Raw genomic sequence first — 20,981 nt, 5'->3', positions numbered from 1 at the left:
AGTGGGAACTAGGCATGAAAGAGGAGATGGACTCCTTGATGAAAAATAAGACTTGGGTCTTAGTCCCCTTACCTGCAGAAAAAAGAGCCTTGCTTAACAAATGGGTTTATCGACTAAAGGAGGAGGAAGGAGGTCAGAAAAGATACAAGGCCAGAGTTGTGGTAAAAGGTTTTGCACAGAAAAAGGGTATAGATTATGATGAAATATTTTCTCTAGTTGTAAAAATGACTTCAATTAGAACTGTACTTAGTCTTGTGGCTGCAGATGATTTACATCTTGAACAATTAGATGTCAAAACAGCTTTTCTCCATGGAGATTTGGAGGAGGAAATTTACATGTTGCAACCACAGGGATATGAGGTCAAAGGTAAGGAGAACTTGGTGTGCAGGTTGAAGAAAAGTCTGTATGGCCTAAAGCAAGCACCCCGACAATGGTATTTAAAATTTGATAGTTTCATGGCTGAACATGGTTATCATAGATGTCATTCTAATCATTGTTTATATTTTAAGAGATTTGATAATGGCAGTTATATTATCCTGTTGCTTTATGTTGATTACATGCTTGTTGCTGGGTCTAACAGGCAACATATAAATGATCTTAAATAGAAATTAGCTAGGTCATTTGCTATGAAGGATTTGGGTGCAGCTAAGCAAATTCTCGGTATGAGGATTACATGGGATAGGAAAAATAGAACCTTAAATTTGTCCCAAAGTGAGTATATAAAGAAGGTGTTGAAAAGATTTAACATGCAGGATGCAAAAGCAGTTAGTACACCTTTGGCTAGTCATTTCAAATTGACTAAGGAGATGTGCCCAAAGGCACAGGAAGAGGTTAATAAAATGTCTAACATCCCGTATTCATCAGCTGTTGGTAGTCTAATGTATGCAATGGTATGCACAAGGCCAGATATTGCACATGCAGTGGGAGTTGTGAGCAAGTTTATGAGTAATTCGGGTATGGAACATTGGAATGCTGTGAAATGGATTCTTCGGTATTTGAAAGGAACTACTACGAAGGCATTATGTTTCAAAGGATCTAATGCTGCTCTGAGTGGATTTGTTGACTCTGATCTGGCGGGTGATATTGATTCACGGAGGAGTACTACAGGGTATGTTTTTACTATAGGGGGAACTGTAGTCAGTTGGATTTCTAGGCTGCAAAAGGTTGTTGCACTTTCAACCATTGAAGCTGAGTATGTTGCTACTATAGAAGCCAACAAGGAGATGATTTGGTTGCAATGTTTCCTGAAGGAATTGGGTCAGACACAAGAGGATAGCCCATTGTATACTGATAGCCAGAGTGCCATTCATCTTGCAAAGAACTCTGCTTTTCATTCAAGGACAAAGCACATTCAGCTCAGGTGCCACTTCATCCAGAATATTTTGTAGGAGGGTCAGTTACGGCTTGAGAAGATTCACACAAGTGAGAATCCTGTCGATATGTTCACAAAGGCAGTTCCACAGGAGAAGCTGATTTCTTCATCAGTTTCAGTTGGTCTTTTTGATTGATAATTATGGAATTTATACCAGTCAAGTCCTAGTGTTTTATCTAGCGGATGTTGCATGTACAGTGGTGTCGTGTAGTATCAGTCTCCAAGTGGGAGATTGTTCGGTGTGGAGCTTGATCAGTCTCCAAGTGGGAGATTGTTGAAATGTGGCGACTGATCAGCAAAGTACTGTACACTCAGCACGTATCCTCGCTGGGGTCCAGGGCCGGGCTGGGCCCCGGGCAGGGGTTCGAGGGCAACAGCCCCCAAGAAAAGCGGGGGTTCGGGGGTGGCAGCCCCCGAGAAATTTTTTTTTGCCATTTTTCGTTGATGAAAACCGACATTGTAATAAAACCCTAAAAAGGCCAACTTTGTTTGTTGCCCTAAAAACGCATGTTATAAGCGACTGGGATGCTTAAGGCATTGGAAGGTTGATGTACTATTTTTGCTAAATAATAAGAAAGATTGGGCGACTGTGTATGGTGGACGTAACCCATTCTGGGTGAACCACGTTAAATCTCTGTGTTATCTGTGTCCTGTTTTATTTCTTTATCTTTTGTATTTAAATTTGCATATAATTGTTAGTTCATATTTGCTTCGGATCTGCTTGAAACCCTAACATCTCTTTCATAATATTATTAAATAATTTTACAAACTGTAAGAAAATTAACAAGTGTAGACAATTGCAGAGAAGACCAATAGCACATAACACACAAATTTAAAGTGGAAAAACCTAGTTAAATTATACCAGTAAAAACTACGGGCATATATTTATTCGTATTGATTCTTAGGAATTTTACAAAGTTGCAACAATCTTCAAACTATACATCAAAACACGACTTTGAGCTGCATAAAACAACCGAGTTGCAAAGTCCTAATTGAAGATATCTTAGTAAATATAGTAAGTATGACTCGCACAACTACATGTAAAACACATGTCGAAATTACTATTTCTAACAAGTCTCCTAACAAAACTTGCTATCCATAGTAAGTCTCAAAACAATTTGCACCTTCGACGTCCTAGCGACATACAAAATGAGAATCCATGACAACTCAACCACATCTAAATGAGAATCCAAGATGACTCAATTACATCTATGAGAATCCAATGTAGACTTCACATTCCAACACAAACTACCAAAAAAAAAAAGAAACACACTAAAAAATAAAAATAAAAGAAGTTAATTCGTTCAATTGTCCTTAATCACCAATTGACAACCATTACTTACCTAAGAACCTCTTTTCTTCTTTTTCTTCTGAAGTCACCTGTTTACAACGATTGCTAACATAAGCAGTCTGATGAATAAGAACCACACAAAATCTCTACAAAAAAATCTCTTCGAATGATATGGCATCTTACTTACAACTTTCTTCTATATAAGGCTCAGGAGATGAAGTTTCTTTCCCATAATTCACTCTGAATTGAGTCTCTATGTTTCATATATTTGCTATCTCCATGAAAGTTCATATGCCTATGCCAATGCCAATGATAGATATTTTTCAGAACTTTCAATATGATGAAAGACAATTCATTTATCTTGATTATTGTAAACAAGATAAAGCTAAATTAAGAAATCTATTGAGTTTATATAAAGCTTCTGAAATCTCTTTCCCTGGAAAGAACACTGAAACAAGCCAAAATGTTCTCTTTTACATATTTACAACAAGTAGTTCAAATTTCTAGTAGAGGCAAGTATTCATATAATTACAAATAGGTTTAATAGCACATTCTAAGGTTTTTTTTTGGTTTTTTTTTTTTCAATGGAACTCATCATTACATAGAAAATTTAAACATGTAAGCAGAAAATAATTATGTAAAAATAGGTATATTTTTCTTTTACATAGATAAAATTTTAGATGGTATATTTATTAGTAATTTTTTAATGTTCAAGTTTAAGGTAGTACAAATCTTTATTTTCTTATGTATCTTTTTTAAAAACAAAAAAATTTAAACATGTATTTATATTATAATCAACCAAATATTTATGTAAACATAATTATATTTTCATGTACATAGATTAAATTTTGATAACATATAAAATATCTTTGATTTTATTAGTACTTGCAATCAGTTGCATACAATTTTCATTAACTAGTTATTATTCAGCTGCCTTTCTATTAGCTATATCAATGGAGTTTTTGTTTGGATGTTTATTTTTTAATTTATAAATAGTTAGATGCATGATTTTTAAGTTTTCAAATTACGTAAATTATTTTTCTTCAATCTAATTAGCTTAAACAATTTACATCTTATTATGGGATTTCTAGGATCCACTTTTTATATGAGATGTTTTAGGAAAACTTTTAATCATCAAAATAATATTTAGTATGTTTTTAGTTTTCTTTTCAAATTATTTTGAATCTATATGTAAATATTTAAATATTTTATATCTTTATTTTAATATCCTCTGGCAATTTGATAATATTAAAAATTTCATAAATTTGATATATGTTACTATCATGACAAATTTTTTTTCTTTATTATTGAAACTATAAAATTATTTATAATACTAATTGAAAGTAAATTTAAAAAATGGATTGTCTAGTATTCAATAAGTTACACATATTGTTAAGATTAAATGAACTAACTTAAAAAATAATTTTAAACTAAAACCTTACACTAAATCAAATTGAACTGTCACCCTAAAACAATGCAAAATTTAATCCTAACTTTAAACATATTTTAAACTAAGTCAAGTTAAATGCTAACCCTTTATGTAATTTAAGAAAAAACCAAGCTAAACATTAAAACTAAAAGTAAATTTTAACCTTAACCCTAACCTATAACAAAAATTAACACTAAGTCAAATTTAACCACTAGCCTAAACTATACAAAATTGAAAACTAACTTTAAACATAATTGAACACTACCCCTTAACTTGAGTTAAGACTAAACAAAACTAAATACTAACAAAAAACCAAACTAAAATTTAACCCCCACCCCTAACCAAATTTAACCCTAACACAAAACAAGATTAACCCATAACCAAATTTAACAATAACCCTAACCCTAACCTTATACATTTAAATTGAATCTCAAAGTTGAATATAATTAAACACTAAACCAAATTTTAGAGTAACTCCTAAACAAAATTAAACAATAAACTTAATTCATTTGTCACCATTATTAAAGTAGAATTAATCTGTTAATACCAAGCCTAACTCTAATTTTAAATGAAATCCTAACCATAACAATAAACCAAATTAAACTGTAACTATAAATGAGATTATTTAATAGTGTTATTTAAACCTTAATCTTTAATCTTTAATACAAATTTTATTAGGGTTCAATTTGGTTGACTTTAATTGAATTTATCAAGATTTATTTTAGTGTTCAATTTGATTTATTAAAAGTTCATTTTAATGGCTATACATTAGAAATGATTCTAGTATTTAAATATATTATTATACTTATAAGTTAATAAATGCTTCTATATTTAATTTCTTTTGACTTGTGCATGTGGATGCTACTTGCATATATATATATATATACATATATATATATATACATATATATATATATGTATATATATATATATGTATATATATATATGTATATATATATATATACATATATATATATATACATATATATATATATATATATATATATATACATATATATATATATGCTTTTATTTTTTATTATTTCAATAAAATAAAATAATGCCATTAAATAAAAAAAATGAAATCCTCTGTATATCTTGACTTTCTTTATATATATTTATAATACGAATCTTTATATATATTTATAATACAAATTGAATGCTAATTAAAAAAAATAGATTCCCTAATATTCAATAAGATTACACATATTTACAAATATTATAGTTAAAATTAAATAAAATAAAAAATTTAAACATATATTTATATTATAATTATCAAAATAATTATGTAAACATAATTATATTTTCATGTACATAGATTAAATTTGGATAACATATGAAATATCTTTGATTTTATTAAACTAGATTTTGATGTGAGATAAATGTTCATATATAATCTACCTATTATTTAGAAATTAGTATGCTTATGAATCTCTCACTTAATTAACAAATAATTTCATTTATAATTGACCTATCCTCATGAAAATGTTAAAAATCTATATTATTATATATGAGATTTTTTCATACATAACAAGTTCAATCATTTTTTTTTTTTTTGAGGAAACACTATCTTTTAATGTTATTATTAATCTCTCTTCTTATTATAATATTCAAGTCTTCTTACTACTTGGAGGAAGAGATGGTATTCAGGTAGGAGTCATTTATTGTTTCAACTTTTAAGTGTATATTCTATCTAGTCTTATTAATTTACATTGGTAAATTATTTAAAGATAATGTAATTTTATCTTAATTTAATTCCATAGGTTGAATATGTTGTGGCATATCTACGGAAGTGTAGAGTCTCAAGATGGGAAGCATGGAACTTTATCAAAACATTTAGACAAGCAAATAATACTTCAGTGTCTATAAAGGGAGTTTATGAGTAAGTCTAAAATACACAACTTAATAATTTACATGACAACATTAATTCAATTAATGTTAAAGAGAAATTACATTATTTTTTCTTCACATAAGAATAGTATATTGTTTAATTAATGGAACCAAATCTAACTAGCCAGAATGATAAGTGAAAGAAGAAAGAAGATCTTGGAATGAGGAATTGATTTTAATGTTTTGCAAGCTCAACACTGAAGTGAGCTCAAAATTTGTTCTACTTATTATTAGTTTTTAAACCAATTTGATATGAGAGTTTTAAATATTATTAAAAATATTAATAAGATAAAATATTTTGTTAATGGTTATATGAATAATTAGACGGTGACATGAAACAAATGTGAAGAAATTAAATTTCTATAGGAAATGACACATGGAGTACTATTTCATGTGTGTATGCAGGTTATGTGAGAGAACTTTCTACAACTAGACTTTGCTTTGCTAAAGTGGGTTGACTCATTACTCTTATTGATGATATTTTTGACACTTATGGAACTATCAATGAACTCATACCTTTTCCAAAAACTTTGATCGAGTAAGTCAATACATTACACAACATGTTGTTATGTTAACCATTTATTGTACATGTTGATAGTATTTATGTATATGCTATTTATTTAAATATTTTAATATTTAGGTGGGATATGTCAATGATGGATCACCTTCTAGACTACATGTAAACAAGTTTCTCATTTTTCCATAAAACATACATGGATATAGCTATTGAGGAAAAGAAGATACATGATCCGCATGTACATGAGAGGATGCATGATTATGTAAGTTACTTTATTAAAATTAAATTAGATTTATTATTAAAACATTAAAAAACTTAGATACTTTTTTTCATTTTTAGCATGAACTCTTACTATATTGTTTTTGATTAAGTGAAAAACAAGTTTTGAAGGTGCCCCGAAACCCTTTACATAAAGATATAAAAAAGATAAAACATTAAAGTCTAGCTAGATAGAGCAAAACACAAAAAGAGACGAGTGGCAAAAACAAAGGTCAGCAAGAGACCGAAAGAAACTAAAGGATAGCATAGAAATGCCTAAGGGACGGGCACACGAGCAACAAACCTAAGAATTTTTTTTGATAAGCTTCACAACGTCTTGCTCCAGATGGACCATAGAGGCAACATCACTCTCATATTCTCTAGTGTCTTTGTAAAACTTTCTGCCTTCCATTGACATTCCAATGAATTACGCAATCATCCCTTCATCAATTTCAACCTTTCTTCTGCCTATGGTAATTTTTCCTTCCTTCCATTTCTTCTTGAAATTTCTAATAACGGTAGGGTTTTTCCCATCAATTCTCTCCATATACCCTGTCATCTCATCCATCTCCAATATAGCCCATGCTTTCAGCTTATCTTTCCACTCATCACAGGAGAGCGACTCAATTCTTTTCATGTTTCCTCCCATAGCGTCAACTGCCAAATTTTTTCTTTCCTTCACAATGCAGAACAAGGGAAAAACAAAGATCACAGTGTATACCAGGGATATCTTTAAAATAGAAATGGGCACCCAGTAAGGGTGCAGATTCTTGTCCACATTAAACGTTAGCTCAATCTTCGAGTGCCACTCTTTCCTATTCATTATGGCCACTTTCATTGATAAGTACATTGTCATCATCCCTTATCACTCCCTCATTTCCATGCACTCTGTCATAATTGAGGATGGCACGAGCCTCATGAGGAAGATCCAACTCACAACTCCAACTCATCCTATAATCAAAATGGATAGCCATGTTGGCAGCCCAATCAGCACAAGTGTTGGTGTCTCTATAATTATGAGATATTACACACTACTCGAAAGACCTAATTATCTCCTTGGCTTGAGATATGATGTTTTTAATGGTCCATGATGGGGAGGATAGGCCCTTTAGGAATTTAACAATGTTATTAGAATCTCCCTCAAGACAAACTTGATTAAATCCCAAAGATTTGGCAAGGTCAAGGGCTTGATAAGTTTCCATGACCTCGGCTAAGTGGTTGGTCTGGGATCCCATGGGGAGTTCGACCGCCACAATACAATAGCATGCTTCATTTCTTATCAGTCCCCCACACCCAGCTGATCCTGAATTTCCCTTGGCCACCTCATCAAAATTAGCTTTGATCCAACCAGTCGGAGGAAAAGACCACTTACTACTTTCTCTCTTATAATTTTTGTCACCTATATCTGTAGAAGCTGAAACATTCTAGTTTTTGAAGAGATTTGATTCATCCTTGCTCCTGAAAAAAGAAGAGGCTTACCATCAAATTTTAATTTTTCCAATTTGGCCCGTTTAATTTTAGTAAACACCACTTTAGGGTAGGAGAAGGACTCTTTGAATAATTTGTTGTTCCTTTCTTTCTAGATTCCCCAAACCACATGAGGAAGGATGAGGTCCCATAGAAATTTGATGGAGTTGTTCAGGGAAGGGCATCTCCAACTAGTGAAACAGTCTTAGATAGAAGCAGGAAAGACCCAATTTAGGTTCCAAAGCTACAAAATCTATGACCAAATAGCTTGAGAGAAGGGACAATGGATAACTATATGGTTAACATTTTCCTCCCCATTATGGAAAAGTTAGCACCTATTGGATAGATGGAAGCCTCTTATGTATAGATTATCAATGGTGAGGATTTTGTTTTGAAAAAGGATCCAAAAAAGTTTATTGATCTTGGGAATGAGACCATGAATCAAGGCTTTAGGCCAGCAAGAGGGAGGCTCAAGAGAGTGGGACAAAAAAAGGACAACAAAAGCCACCAAAAAACTACCAAAGGACGTACCCGCCCAAATGATTTTTTCTTAAATCAAAGGGTCCAACAAAATAGAATTAAGTAGAATCATAAAAGGGTTAAGGGATGGGTCTATGGCACTCAGATTCACCATATGGTTATCCCTCTAGTAATCAACCACCTTAGTACCAAATCTAGCCTTGCACATAGAGATAAAGGGAGAAAAACAAAAGTTGTTGGAGAGGGGGGTCTCCATCAACCAAGTATCCTCACAGAAATTGACTCTCCTACCATTACCAATAGTCCATATTTTACCTATTCCAACAACCATTTTAGTTTGGACTATAATCTAATGTTATATTTCTCATTAAAAATTGAAGTGGAAGAGTCTTATTTTGGTACAACTTCAAGATGCAAAGTGGATTGCTAATGATTATCAACCAAGTTTGGGAGAATATTTAAAGAGTTATTTAATATATTCAACTGTTCTAGTACTCTCATTCTTTCCCATGCTTTTGATCAATACCTTTTTCCCTCATGATATTCTTCAGAGAATTAATACATTTTAAAGTTATGTGGCAAAGGGATGTCGATTACTTGATGACTCCAAAGACTTTCAATTACATATCTACCATTTTATAAATATCATTAATTCATTGTCTATGAAATATGAATTAATTAAATGTATGACAAAACTATTTGTTTATATGTTTTGAAGAATGAGAAAGAGTGTGGAGAGAAAGCTTCATGGATAGAGTGCTATATCAAAGATAATCCTAGAACTACCAGGGAGAAATTTTTACATCATGTCCGTAGGCTTGCTGAGATTTTTTTTGAAGAATTAATGAGAGGACTTTTATTCTATGAGTATGACATACCAACTATTTTTTTGATATGTATACGTCAACAACTTTTATTTGGAGGGATGTAGATGGAATTTCAAATTCTAGCAAGGGTGTTAAAAATGATATAATAAAAATTATAGTTGAACCTATCTTTTTCTAGAGAAAAAGATACAATAGCATATTTATTTAGTGCTATTGATAAATATGTGTCATATTAACCTAGTGAAATGTATTTGGAAGATGTAAGTTGTAAGACTATAAAGGATGGTGACAAACATGTAATTATTTATATGTAATTTTATTATACTTTTGTAATAAATTATTTATCAAAATTAAAATCTATAGAATATTTATTTTAGAAAATAATTCTTGAGATGGTTTTTATGTAATTGAAGTATGCAACATACTTCAATTTACATTTGTAATGCCTCTCCAATTTACATTTTTGAGATATACATATTTTAGTGATGTTATGGCTTTGTACCTATAGATGCATGGGTCGTAAGTGTATTGCTATTGAGTGCTATTTCTATGTTTTATTTTAGTGTGTGCACGATGCTCTTTATGACTCATGATGTATTTAGATTATTGGTCATTGTTGTGATTGTATTGAGATGAGTGCATGTATAATATTGTGCCTGAGTCCTTGTATGGATATGACGTGCCCTTGTGTGATGATATTTCTTGTGATGTGCATGAAATGATATTGTTGTTTATATTAACTGTGCTTCAATTTAGTGATACTCAAGATGTCTGCTAAAATATGGAGTAATATGATTATGACATTAATATGCATGTTGAGATGAAATAATAATGTGATGTTAATTTACTATGGTGAAATGATAATATTCATGTGTAAATTAAATGATAATTTCTTCTAAATCAATTAAATCCAATAAATTAATATATGTTATATTTGACTCCATTCGAGGAAATTGTATGTGATTTCAATCTTTATATATATATATGCAAAAGTACACTTGAGGTGTGCTAAGTGATTATAGGTACATGCCATTAACTTCACCTAGCTACATAGGTTTGAGCATACCTTGATGATGTTTATGAGGACATGAAAAATAAGTGACATATGTTGTACCCTAAACTATCATACTTAGTATGATTTTCCATATTATGACCATGTTATACCTCATATATCACATTGGTAATAACCGTTAGAGTAATTGGGTATTTACTTAATTAATTAAACAATATTTGTTTAATTCTTTAAGTTCCCTATTATCTTGTTACACTTAAGCTAACATTAGGTGCATAATAATTAATTATTTTATTAATTATTATGTGCAAGCCTAGGTTTTCCCTTTTAGGGTTTCTTGACCTATTAGAGGTTATTTTTCTTTTCTTTGTATTATTATGTCATCACACCTTTTTGGTGAATATTGAGCTCTCACCTTTTGAGAATATTTTCCTGTGTTTTGTTCTTTAGATTGTTTTGCTTCATTGCTTCTCCTTGTGATAGATTGTTTTAGCTTGCAGAAGATCTTTAGGCTCCTGTGGTGTTTTCTTTTTCAACTCCAACATGGTATCAGAGCTCAGATCTACAGCTATCTATTCCTGTTTTTGAGAATTTTTGCATTGAAAGCAGATCTGGGGTTTCAGGCAATATTTTTTTTGTGTGTGCTTAGGGATAGGCCTTTTTATGAGTACTTTGGGCCTAAACGGACCTCACCATCATGCTCAGAACACCCAAAAAACCCTATAGTCATATTAAATTTGTTTATTTTTTACTCCTAAGCATTTGGGTGAATTTTTTCTCCAAAACCAAGCCATACGGCTCTGGCATGCAAATTGAGAAAAATTGCAAATTTTTTTTTTGCCCTTTTTACAGCGTGCAGGCCGAATTTTTTATTTAAAAAAAAAAATCAACAAAAAATCAAAAATAAAAAAAGGGTAAAAAAAACACCAAGCAAAGTTTAAAAAATAAATAAATTTTTGGGGTTGCGCTTGTCAGAGGGTACCACAGATCTGACAGTCCGGCCGTCGTATGGCGACCGGACCTGCCAGTCCGGCCCCTACTTGCACCGATCCTCGACCCCTCGCCAGCCCCACCTTCTGGCCTTCACTAGCATCCACCCCGCTGGCCCTCGCTGGCACCAGCCTGCGGCCCTCGTTGGAACTCCCGCTCAGCTCCGTTCCACTATGCAGGCTCATCACCAGCGCTCCTCCACCGCCCACCACCAGCGCTCTACCCGGCCCATCTCCTCCACCACCGCCAATGCTTCGCTCCGGCCAGCCTCCTCTGCCGCCGCCCGCACCTCTGCCACTCCTCCTCGGAGCGCCGCCAAAGCGCCACCTCCTCTTGGTTCCTCCACCGGACCTCCACCCTCTAGCCTTTTTGAGCGGGGGTTTGTTTTTTGGTCATATCTTGAGCATCCGGGGTCATTTTTTGGAAAATAAATATGCGTCAGAAAGCTAGTTCCAAACCAAACATCGTGGAGTTGGATTTGTTTTCCAAATCTACTATTTAACTATACTTTTTTCCAGTCAAAGTTAGGCTTCTTTTCTACACTTCTAGGGCCATAGAATGGGGAAATGGACTCCATTTTTCAAAAACAAATAGGCGTTGGAAAGCTCTCAACATGATCTATTCAGATTTGTGATCTTTTTTCTCATAATTTTCATTAGGTACATGATATCTCAGTTTAAAGTTATTTTGCTTATGCACTACTTTCTTCTCATCAATATGTACTAGGGTTTGGGTTTATCTCTTATGGGGGGGTGTTTTTTATTTCTTTATGTCATTTATATCAAAAATCCAGAACACTGAAACTCTCAAAAACAAACAAACACTTATGCATCCTCTGTCTATTCTAAAAGATCACATAATAAAAAAACCAACAAGCAGGTGCAGGTGCAGAGTTTTGTTTTCATGGAAGATCCTTGAGTTGAGTTGTTGACTTCACACAACTATCACACATGGAAGCCCCGCATCACAAGGTTTCTCAGTGCATGAGGGTTGTGGTCTTGTTTGGATGAGGTTCAACCTGTATTGCAGTGTCCTTATGTGCTTCTTCAGCATAGGAACAAGATGGATGCGGCCATGGGTTTTCTCTCCTTGCATGTCTCAGATGGTCTTCTATTTCACCTTGATGAGTTGCTCACTTCTCGGGCTATGTGGTTGAAGTTTGATTCTCTCTTTGGGAGGGTTAATGAGATTCAGACATTACAGATTGAGGCAGAGTTGGTTTCTTTGTCCCTTGATTCCTTTCCCATCATTGAGGATTTTTTGAACAAGTTCAAGACTACTCGATCTATTCTTCAGAGATGTGGCAAGATCAAGACAGACACAAAGTGCATTCATTTGATTCTTTCAAAGCTTCGGGGTCATTTTCAATTTTTTGCCTCTGATTTCTACTCCACCATGGATGGCTTGGGTGTTTGTTTCACCATACCTACCTTTGATGTCTTTTGTGAGCATTTATCTTATGAGTAGTCTTATCTTTCTCAGCTAGATATGCTTTCAGGATCCAAGAACAAAGTACTGGTTGCTCAGTCCTCTAAGGAGAAACAAAAGCAGAAATTGAAGCCGAAGAAGCCTTTTGCAGGTAGTGAGAATCCCTCCAAGCCTACTCCTAAGTCTGAATCTAAACCACCATTTCCTCCCAAGCATGGGAAATCTTCACAGTCTGGAGAGTCTTTCTCCAAGACTAAGAAGAAATCAAGAGATACTTGCAGTTTTTGTGGCAAGGAAGGACATCTCATTTCTAGGTATTGGAAATGTTTAGAGGCTTTAGAGGAAGTCATGTAGTAACATCACATCTCCTCACCTCAGTCATTTTCTCCTTCCATAGGGAAAGGTCATGCTTTCACTGCTCGAGCCTCAACCTATGGGTCCACATGGATACTTGATTCTGATGCTTCTCGCCATATGACTCACACTCAATAGTTGGTTACTTCTCTTGCCTCGTGTGGTACTTCCCAGATTGCAGTGGGTGACTCCATTCAGCTTTCAGTCTTGGGTTTTAGTTTTGTGTCATTGGATGGGGGTACTCTGCAGGATGTTTTGGTTCTTCCTGACATCTCGACAAACCTCCTATCCATTTATCAGATTTGCCACTCTGGCTCTAGTAAGATAGTTGAGTTCTCACCACATGATGTGGTTATTCGGGACCTTCATGATTTTGATTTAGTTGTTTCTACTGGGAGTGTTGATACTCCTTCTCATTTGTACAAATTTGATGGATTTGAGCCCTCTGTGGGTGCTAGTTCATCTTTTATAGCACATGTAGATTCAGTGAGTAAGCTTTGCCATGAGCACTTGGGCCATGTCAATTACAGATATCTTCAGTAGATGAGTACACAGGAACTTGTTCTTGGCCTCCCACAGATTTATTGCATTGATGGTGTTTGTCATGGTTGTGTGCTTGGAAAGCATCACAGATATCCCTTTCTGAAGGGAAGAGCCCCTGGTGCTTTGGCACCCTTGGAGTTGATTCACAATGATCTCATGTCATTTCCCACTCATTTTTCTAGGGCCAAGTATGTCCTCACTTTTATTGATGACTTCTCCAGATGCACATGGGTGTACTTTCTTAAGTACAAGTCTGATGTTTTTGATTCATTTCGAATCTTCAAGATATTTGTTGAGAAGCAGTCAGGTTGTTCTATTCGGCGGATACGTACAGATAATGGGGGGGAGTATGTGAATCAAGATTTCATAGATTTTTGCATTGAGCATGGTTTGTAGCATCAGTTTACTGTTCCCTACACCCTTCAGCAGAATGGTGTCGCTGAGAACAAGAACAAAACTTTACAGGAGATGGTGAATTGTATGATTCAGTCCAGGTCCATGGATTCATCTTTTTGGGCTGAGGTAGTCAATTGTGCCAACTATATTCAGAATCAGATGCCTCACAAGGCTATTTGACATATGACTCATGAGGAGGCTTGGTCTCATAACAAACCTGATGTTTCTTTTTTTTGAGTGTTTTGTAGTGAGGCATGGGCTTTTATTCATGATGCTTAGAGGAAAGCCATGGAGTGGAAGAGCCAACCTCTCATTTTTGTTGTCTACTGTGAGGATGTTAAGGCATATAGGTTGTTTGATCCTGATTCCAGAGAGGTCCTATTTCGACGGGATGTTTTGTTTGATGAGCACCTTCCCATAGTGGATAACCCAACTCTAGTGTCTACTCTTCTGCCTACTCCTTCCACTGAATCTCTTCAGGATATTTTTGAGGATGATTCTGATGATGGTGCTGATGATCCACCTGCTCCACCTCAGATGCCCAAGTGGGTTCGCTTTACTATTGAGGTGACAGGTCCTCTGGCCGGTGATCCTTCAGATACTTGTCAGACCCATTCTCATATTGTGGGTTCTAGTCTTTTGAGTCATGCTATTTCAGATGATCCTCAAAATTTTTTAGAGGCTATCAGTCATCCTAAGTGGGATTGTGCTATGGAGGAGGAGTATTCTTCTTTGATAAGGAATCATACTTGGGATCTCTATCCTCTTCCTAAGGGTAGAAAGATGGTTAGCTGTCACTGGTTGTATCGCACCAAGTATGCTGCTAATGGTTCCATTGATAAGTATAGAGCACATCTTGCTGCGAAGGTTTTCATAGGTTGAGGGTATTAATCCTCTGAGACCTTTGCCCCTGTCGCCAAGATGAACTCCATTCACTTTGTACTATCTCTTGCAGCTTCTCGGGGTTGGCCTATTTTTCAGATGGATGTGAAGAGTGCCTTCTTGCATGGGGATCTATAGGAGGAAATCTACATGGAGTAGCCTCAGGGATTTGTGTAGGACAGTTCTTTGATTTGAGAACTTCAACATTCATTGTATGGTCTCAAACAGGCCCCTTGGGCTTGGTATGAGAAGATGGATTCTTTCTTGCTCTCCACTGGGTTCACCCATAGTCATTCTGATCACAAAGTGTACATTTAGCTTCTTGAGGGTGAGATCCTGATTCTTGTGCTATATGCTGATGATCTCCTCATCACTAGTAGCTCATCCTCTATGATTCAACATACTTAGCAAGCCTTGATGGATCAATTTGAGATGACAGATCTTGGTCTTCTGCACCATTTCCTTGGTCTTTAGGTGATTCAGTCTTCTGATGGGATCTACATTTACTAGCAGAAGTATGCTCTTGACATGCTTCGATGCTTTGGCATGCTTTATTGCAAGCCTTTTCCAACTCCATTTCAATCAGGGGTTGTTTTGATCACCACTTTACCCACTCCTTTAGTAGATTCTACACTTTACAGGCAGTTGGTTGGCAGTTTGTTGTACCTGACTCACACTCATCCTGATATTTCCTTTGCAGTTGGCCTTGTCTCTCGATTTTCCCATGATCCTCATGAGAGTCATTAGCAAGAAGCCAAATATATTTTGCAGTACATTCAGGGCTCTATTTCTCATGGCATTCACTATACATCAGGGAACCCTCACATTGTTGGCTACATTGACTCAGATTGGGCTGGTGATGTCACTGATCGAAAGTATACTTCTGGCTTTGTTTTCTATCTTGGGTCTGGTCCTATCACATGGTCTTGCAAGAAGTAGACTGCTCATGCATTATCATCTACAGAGACTGAGTACCACGCTATTGTGCTCGCCAGTCAGAAGATCTTATGGCTTCGATAGTTGATGACTGAGTTTGCTTTTCCTCCTGATAGTCCCACTGTTCTTTGGTGTGACAATTAGAGTGCTATTCATATTTCCTGCAACCTAGTAGAGCATCAGTGGATGAAGTACATTGAGCTTCACATGCATTTCATCCGCCAGTTGATTCAGGATGGTGTTCTCATTCTGGAGTACATTCCCACTGCCATGCAGGTTTCAGACATCTTCACAAAACTTTTTGCATTGCTGTGCTATCTTCAGTTGCACTCTATGCTTGGGGTGAAGGAAGTTGTACTTGGGGGGTCTTTATGAGGCCTTCCTTCCTTTTTCTTCTTTCAGCATGTTCTTTTATCTCTTTTTGGAGAGGAGTTTTTTCCCACTGGGTTTTCTCCTTTGTCTCTATTTCATAGAGATTTCATTGTATTTGGGTACCAGATTAGGCCTTGTTGTCGAGACCCATCTTTCCTGCTTTTAGTAGCTATTCTAGGTTTTAGCTTCTCCCTAAGTCTAGCTTAAGGGGAGTGTTAGAGTAATTGGGTATCTACTTAATTAATTAAACAATATTTGTTTAATTATTTAAGTTCCCTATTATCTTTTTACAATTAAGCTAACATTAGGTACATAATAATTAATTCTTTTATTAATTATTATGTGCAAGCCTAGGTTTTCTCTTTTAGGGTTTCTTGACCTATTAGAGGTTATTTTTCTTTTCTTTGTATTATTATGTCATCACACTTTTTTTGGTGAATATTGAGCTCTCCTCTTTTGAGCATATTTTCCTGTGTTTTGTTCTTTAGTTTGTTTTGTTTCATTGCTTCTCCTTGTGATAGATTGTTTTAGATTGCAGAAGATCTTTAGGCTCCTGTGGTGTTGTGTTTCTCAACTCCAACAATAATATGAAAATCCCCAAGCCCTTATGCGATCGACCTATAGAGAGCATGTCAACATTTATTTCAATTTATATTTTTCATAAATTTAATGTTGATATGTGTTTAATAGGTTTTTGTAGATTTTTAATGTTTTGAAGATTTAATTGTTCCTTATTTGAACTCATATTGATCACATTTTTTTTTTGATCGGTAATTGGCCGAAGCCGCAGTATTTTGAATTATTATTATTATTTTGTTTGATTAGAATGATCCTTGACCTTCCTCATTTTTATGGAAGGCCAAGAGTCACAACTTAGAATTTATTTTAGATGTCCCTATTGGGAATTGAACTTGGGTCTCCACAATGAGAACCCAGTGTTTTAACCAATTAAGCTCAACCCCTTGGACCATGTCGATCACATTTTATTATTGGGGTTAAATTCAAATATTTGAGAGTTTAAGTTTTCATTATTGATTCATCAAATAATTTATTTTATTTTTAAAATTCAATTTGGTTTTATATGAGAAAAGTGTTCACGTTTACTTAGCCAATTTTTGAAATTGTGAGCTTAGAAAAAACCATCTTCTCTTTGGATTTTCAATCTTTGATTGTGGAGTGAATTAGAAAGAAAACATTGTGTGGATTTTTGCATTGGATTAGGATTATGGAATTGTTTATGTTTCTCAAAGGATTCATGGATTAATTTGTTTTGTTGGATGCATTGCATGTTTGAAGATTTCAAGGAAAATTGAGGTATCATAATTTCTTCATGGTTTTTCCTCCATTTTGACTTTTAATGATTGTAAATAGATTAAATTATTATTTGTTTCATTTCATTAGTTGAAAAAAATGAATTTCATTTGCAAATCATATCATGTGAATAAGACATTTAGAAATATTACCTTGCCCAAGTCTTATTTGAATGGATGAATTGTTGATTTTATCATGGATTTCAGATGTTGTGCATGTATTGAACAAAAGGGTATTTTTTAGATTTTTTAATTTTATAAGTTCTTAAAACTTCTTTAATTGTGGATTTTACTATTCATCTAGTTTTGGATAGAACGTGGAACTTTTTTAAAGTGTACTTTTGGTGAAATTCCAATGGGATTTCATGTGGAATTATGGATTTATAGTATGAAATTTCAAATTGGATCAATTTGGATCTCATTTTATGAATTTGTTGTGTTTTACAAAATTTGTTTCATATTGTAAAAAATAAGAAATTAGAACTTGAGTTATTTAAATCTGATTTTGATTTTGATTCCACATTCATTTGAATGTGATAAGACTAGGATAGGTAAAGTATATTCAATGATGAGAGTAGCTCCCAATGTGTCCCTACCCAAAGTGGCTAACCACAAATCGTGATGTTGTGAGTTAATTAAGTGATAAGTTATAATGAATAAATTGGTAATACAGTTGTTGGTTAATAGATTTGTCTTTCACATAATTTAATTCTTTTAACTTATGCATGCCCATAAATGAAAGACAAAACACACCAACAATTGGATAACTGCTTAACAGTTAACCTTTGTATAGGGTACAACTCCAGAAGTGATTTTCAATAAGCTTAGATTACAACATTTGCTATGCACACTTTTTACCAGAAAGCATTCAAGGTATTTAAGCATTCATTTGTCAACACAAAAGGAATACCACAAATATTTTTAAGCACATGTTTTTTTAAAAGCTCACAGACTTTCATTCCTCTAATTGGCAAGACAGACATTTCAAAAGTTTTTCTTTTTGCACATTTACATACACTTCATCCGAAATATGACAAATTCCACAATTGAATCAAATCTTCATAGAGATTCACACTTCAATTCATAAATACACAGATTTAAAAGATGAAATATGCTACAATTTCATTCACGTATCAAATTGTCTTTCATTCAGAATACATAGCATTGCAATATATAAAGCTTATGTCCTATCTCAACCAAAAAACTTTTTGATCTTTTACAAGGCTTATAACAGATTATATATAGCCATCAGGCCATGATAGTTTGTTACAATTAAAACTATAGTAAAATGTCTAACTCTCCTCAAGAGTCAAAGAAGTCTATCCCTATAACTAAAAAGAAACTACCAAAATAGGGAAAGCAACGTAAGCCACGAGCAACGGCTATGTGATCAAGCTCCGGCAATCGACGTGGCATCCACCTATTTCTCTTGAGGCAAAGGAGTGCTACTGATATTGTGCAATTCCAAATGAGCTGTAGAGAAGTTGAGGATGAGCTAGTAATGCGGAAGATCAATATGAAGTATCTTCTACTTCCAGACCTCCTTCTTTTTGCTCACCTGTACAACTTTTCCCTTATGTGTCTCGAGATGATCAAAGAAAACAACCAACATAGATTCAATTCGTGCAATTATTGAGAAGTATTCTATTATTAAGGATTTTGCTTCCTGGATTTGTTGAAATCGATCCTTGAAGGCTCGAATCATATTAGATGAATCTTCAAGTGTCTACCTATCATCTTTCAGGAGTTGAATATCTATGCACTTCATATATTTTTGCATAATATTAATCAATTCTTTTAACTCCTTCAAAAGTTTGATTGATTCTTCATGCCCCTATTCAATATTGAGTTCCTACATTCAGTATTTTCTTTACACACAAAAGCATATTATCATCTAGACCATGCACTGGTTTTTCTACCAGGAAATTCATGACTCCATACCTTTGGGTATCTCTCATTTGTTTCAACACAACTACCCATTTTCTTTTCTCTTTCTCCTAGGTGATTATTTTTCTTTCTAATTCTTTGCCCATAGAACCTGCACTTCCAAATACCTTAATCAGATCAGAGATGTAGCTTGTGCCTTGCTATGTAATTGATTCTAGCCACTCACTCAAAATATCTTCTACCATCTGACTTCTCTGAACCTGATCAAGCAATTTTTGGTTCATTGGTTACTTTGAATCAAATGAAAAAGGTATCTAGGAAAGAGGTTGTGGATTGGGATCTTGTATGGCATTGATATACCGACTCCTCTGCATTATAACTTATTTCATTTCATTCTTATCTTTTTCGTCCTTCCAATTCTTGGTCAAAATTCTCTTGGTGGAGGTCTCCAAGTGTTTGGCGTCTATAGCTCGAGAGGCCACCCCTAAATCAAATTTCTCAATAACAAAGTATTTTTCAGTGATAGTTTCAACATCTTTATTTGTTGGAGGTCAATCTAGCTCTACAACCTAATGCCCTATTTGATCATCTAGATCTATCATTGCTTTAATTTTGAGTTTGTTGGATTTTGACGCTCTCCCCAAACATTTACTAACCATATCTTTCATTGGAATAGAGATCGGAATTACATTTATTTTCTTGCTAAGTGAAGTTCTTAACCATTTGGGGATAGTAGATGTTTCCTTGGGTGGAGGTGTTTAATGGATAGTGATAACAACAACCATGTCATTTACGGAGTCCCCTGCTTCTTGAATCTCCTTTTCCTTATCAGTAGCATAAGAATTGGGCTTGTCTGGTACCTGGGCATCCATCGTCCCTTGAATTTACTCTTTAGAGTCCAAATATACCGTAAGTGGATTTGTGGGAAATTTCTAATTGTTCTTCATGCTATGGGGGCATGTGATGCGAACAGGGGAGGAACTTAGAGAAGATACTCCTAAGTTTGCAGTTTTAATTCTCTTGGTCCTTTATTTTTCATTACCTGCAATATCAATCGCAATTTTAGAAGAAGGAAAAGATACTTGTGAAGCTACACAAGTTCGAGCAAATTTTCTACTCTTTCATGTAGAAATGGACTGCTGTCCAAAATGGTGGTCCTTTAGCTATCTTTTAGTCCGTCTAATAACATCGAAAGTTTTAGCTTGAATGTTGTCATCTCCTTTTCTATCCCAATCACATTTTGGAATAGGTTGCCCCTATATCTTCTTATTGAACTCGAGATCAACAACTTCTTCATTCTCATCCTCTTGTACATCAAAGACATTCATAGATGGACCCAT

The 20,981-nt window shown here is 34.4% G+C and overlaps 1 protein-coding gene across 1 annotated transcript; it reads right to left on the bottom strand.

Moving 5' to 3' along the window:
- Positions 1–11,514: 11,514 nt before the first annotated feature.
- On the bottom strand, positions 11,515–20,513 carry LOC131857490 (glycine-rich protein DOT1-like). Its single transcript, XM_059210142.1, has 2 exons — positions 20,436–20,513; positions 11,515–11,898 (listed from the first exon to the last, which is right to left on the bottom strand). Exons 1-2 carry the CDS (start codon positions 20,511–20,513, stop codon positions 11,515–11,517), a joined length of 462 nt encoding a protein of 153 aa, XP_059066125.1.
- Between the last annotated feature and the right edge of the window lie 468 nt (positions 20,514–20,981).

Source organism: Cryptomeria japonica, chromosome 8 (genome assembly GCF_030272615.1).
Source record: "Cryptomeria japonica chromosome 8, Sugi_1.0, whole genome shotgun sequence".
Lineage (NCBI taxonomy): Eukaryota > Viridiplantae > Streptophyta > Pinopsida > Cupressales > Cupressaceae > Cryptomeria > Cryptomeria japonica.
This window is presented reverse-complemented; position numbering and strand designations above follow the sequence as displayed.

Excerpts from the sequence above, each read along its gene's own strand:
- LOC131857490 (XM_059210142.1), bottom strand. The coding sequence starts at position 20,513 with ATGGATGCCCAGGTACCAGACAAGCCCAATTCTTATGCTACTGATAAG. Across the intron at positions 11,899-20,435 it reads TTCAAGAAGCAGGGGACTCC|GCTAGAGGGTGGAGGTCCGG; the intron begins GTAAATGACATG and ends CCGCTCAAAAAG.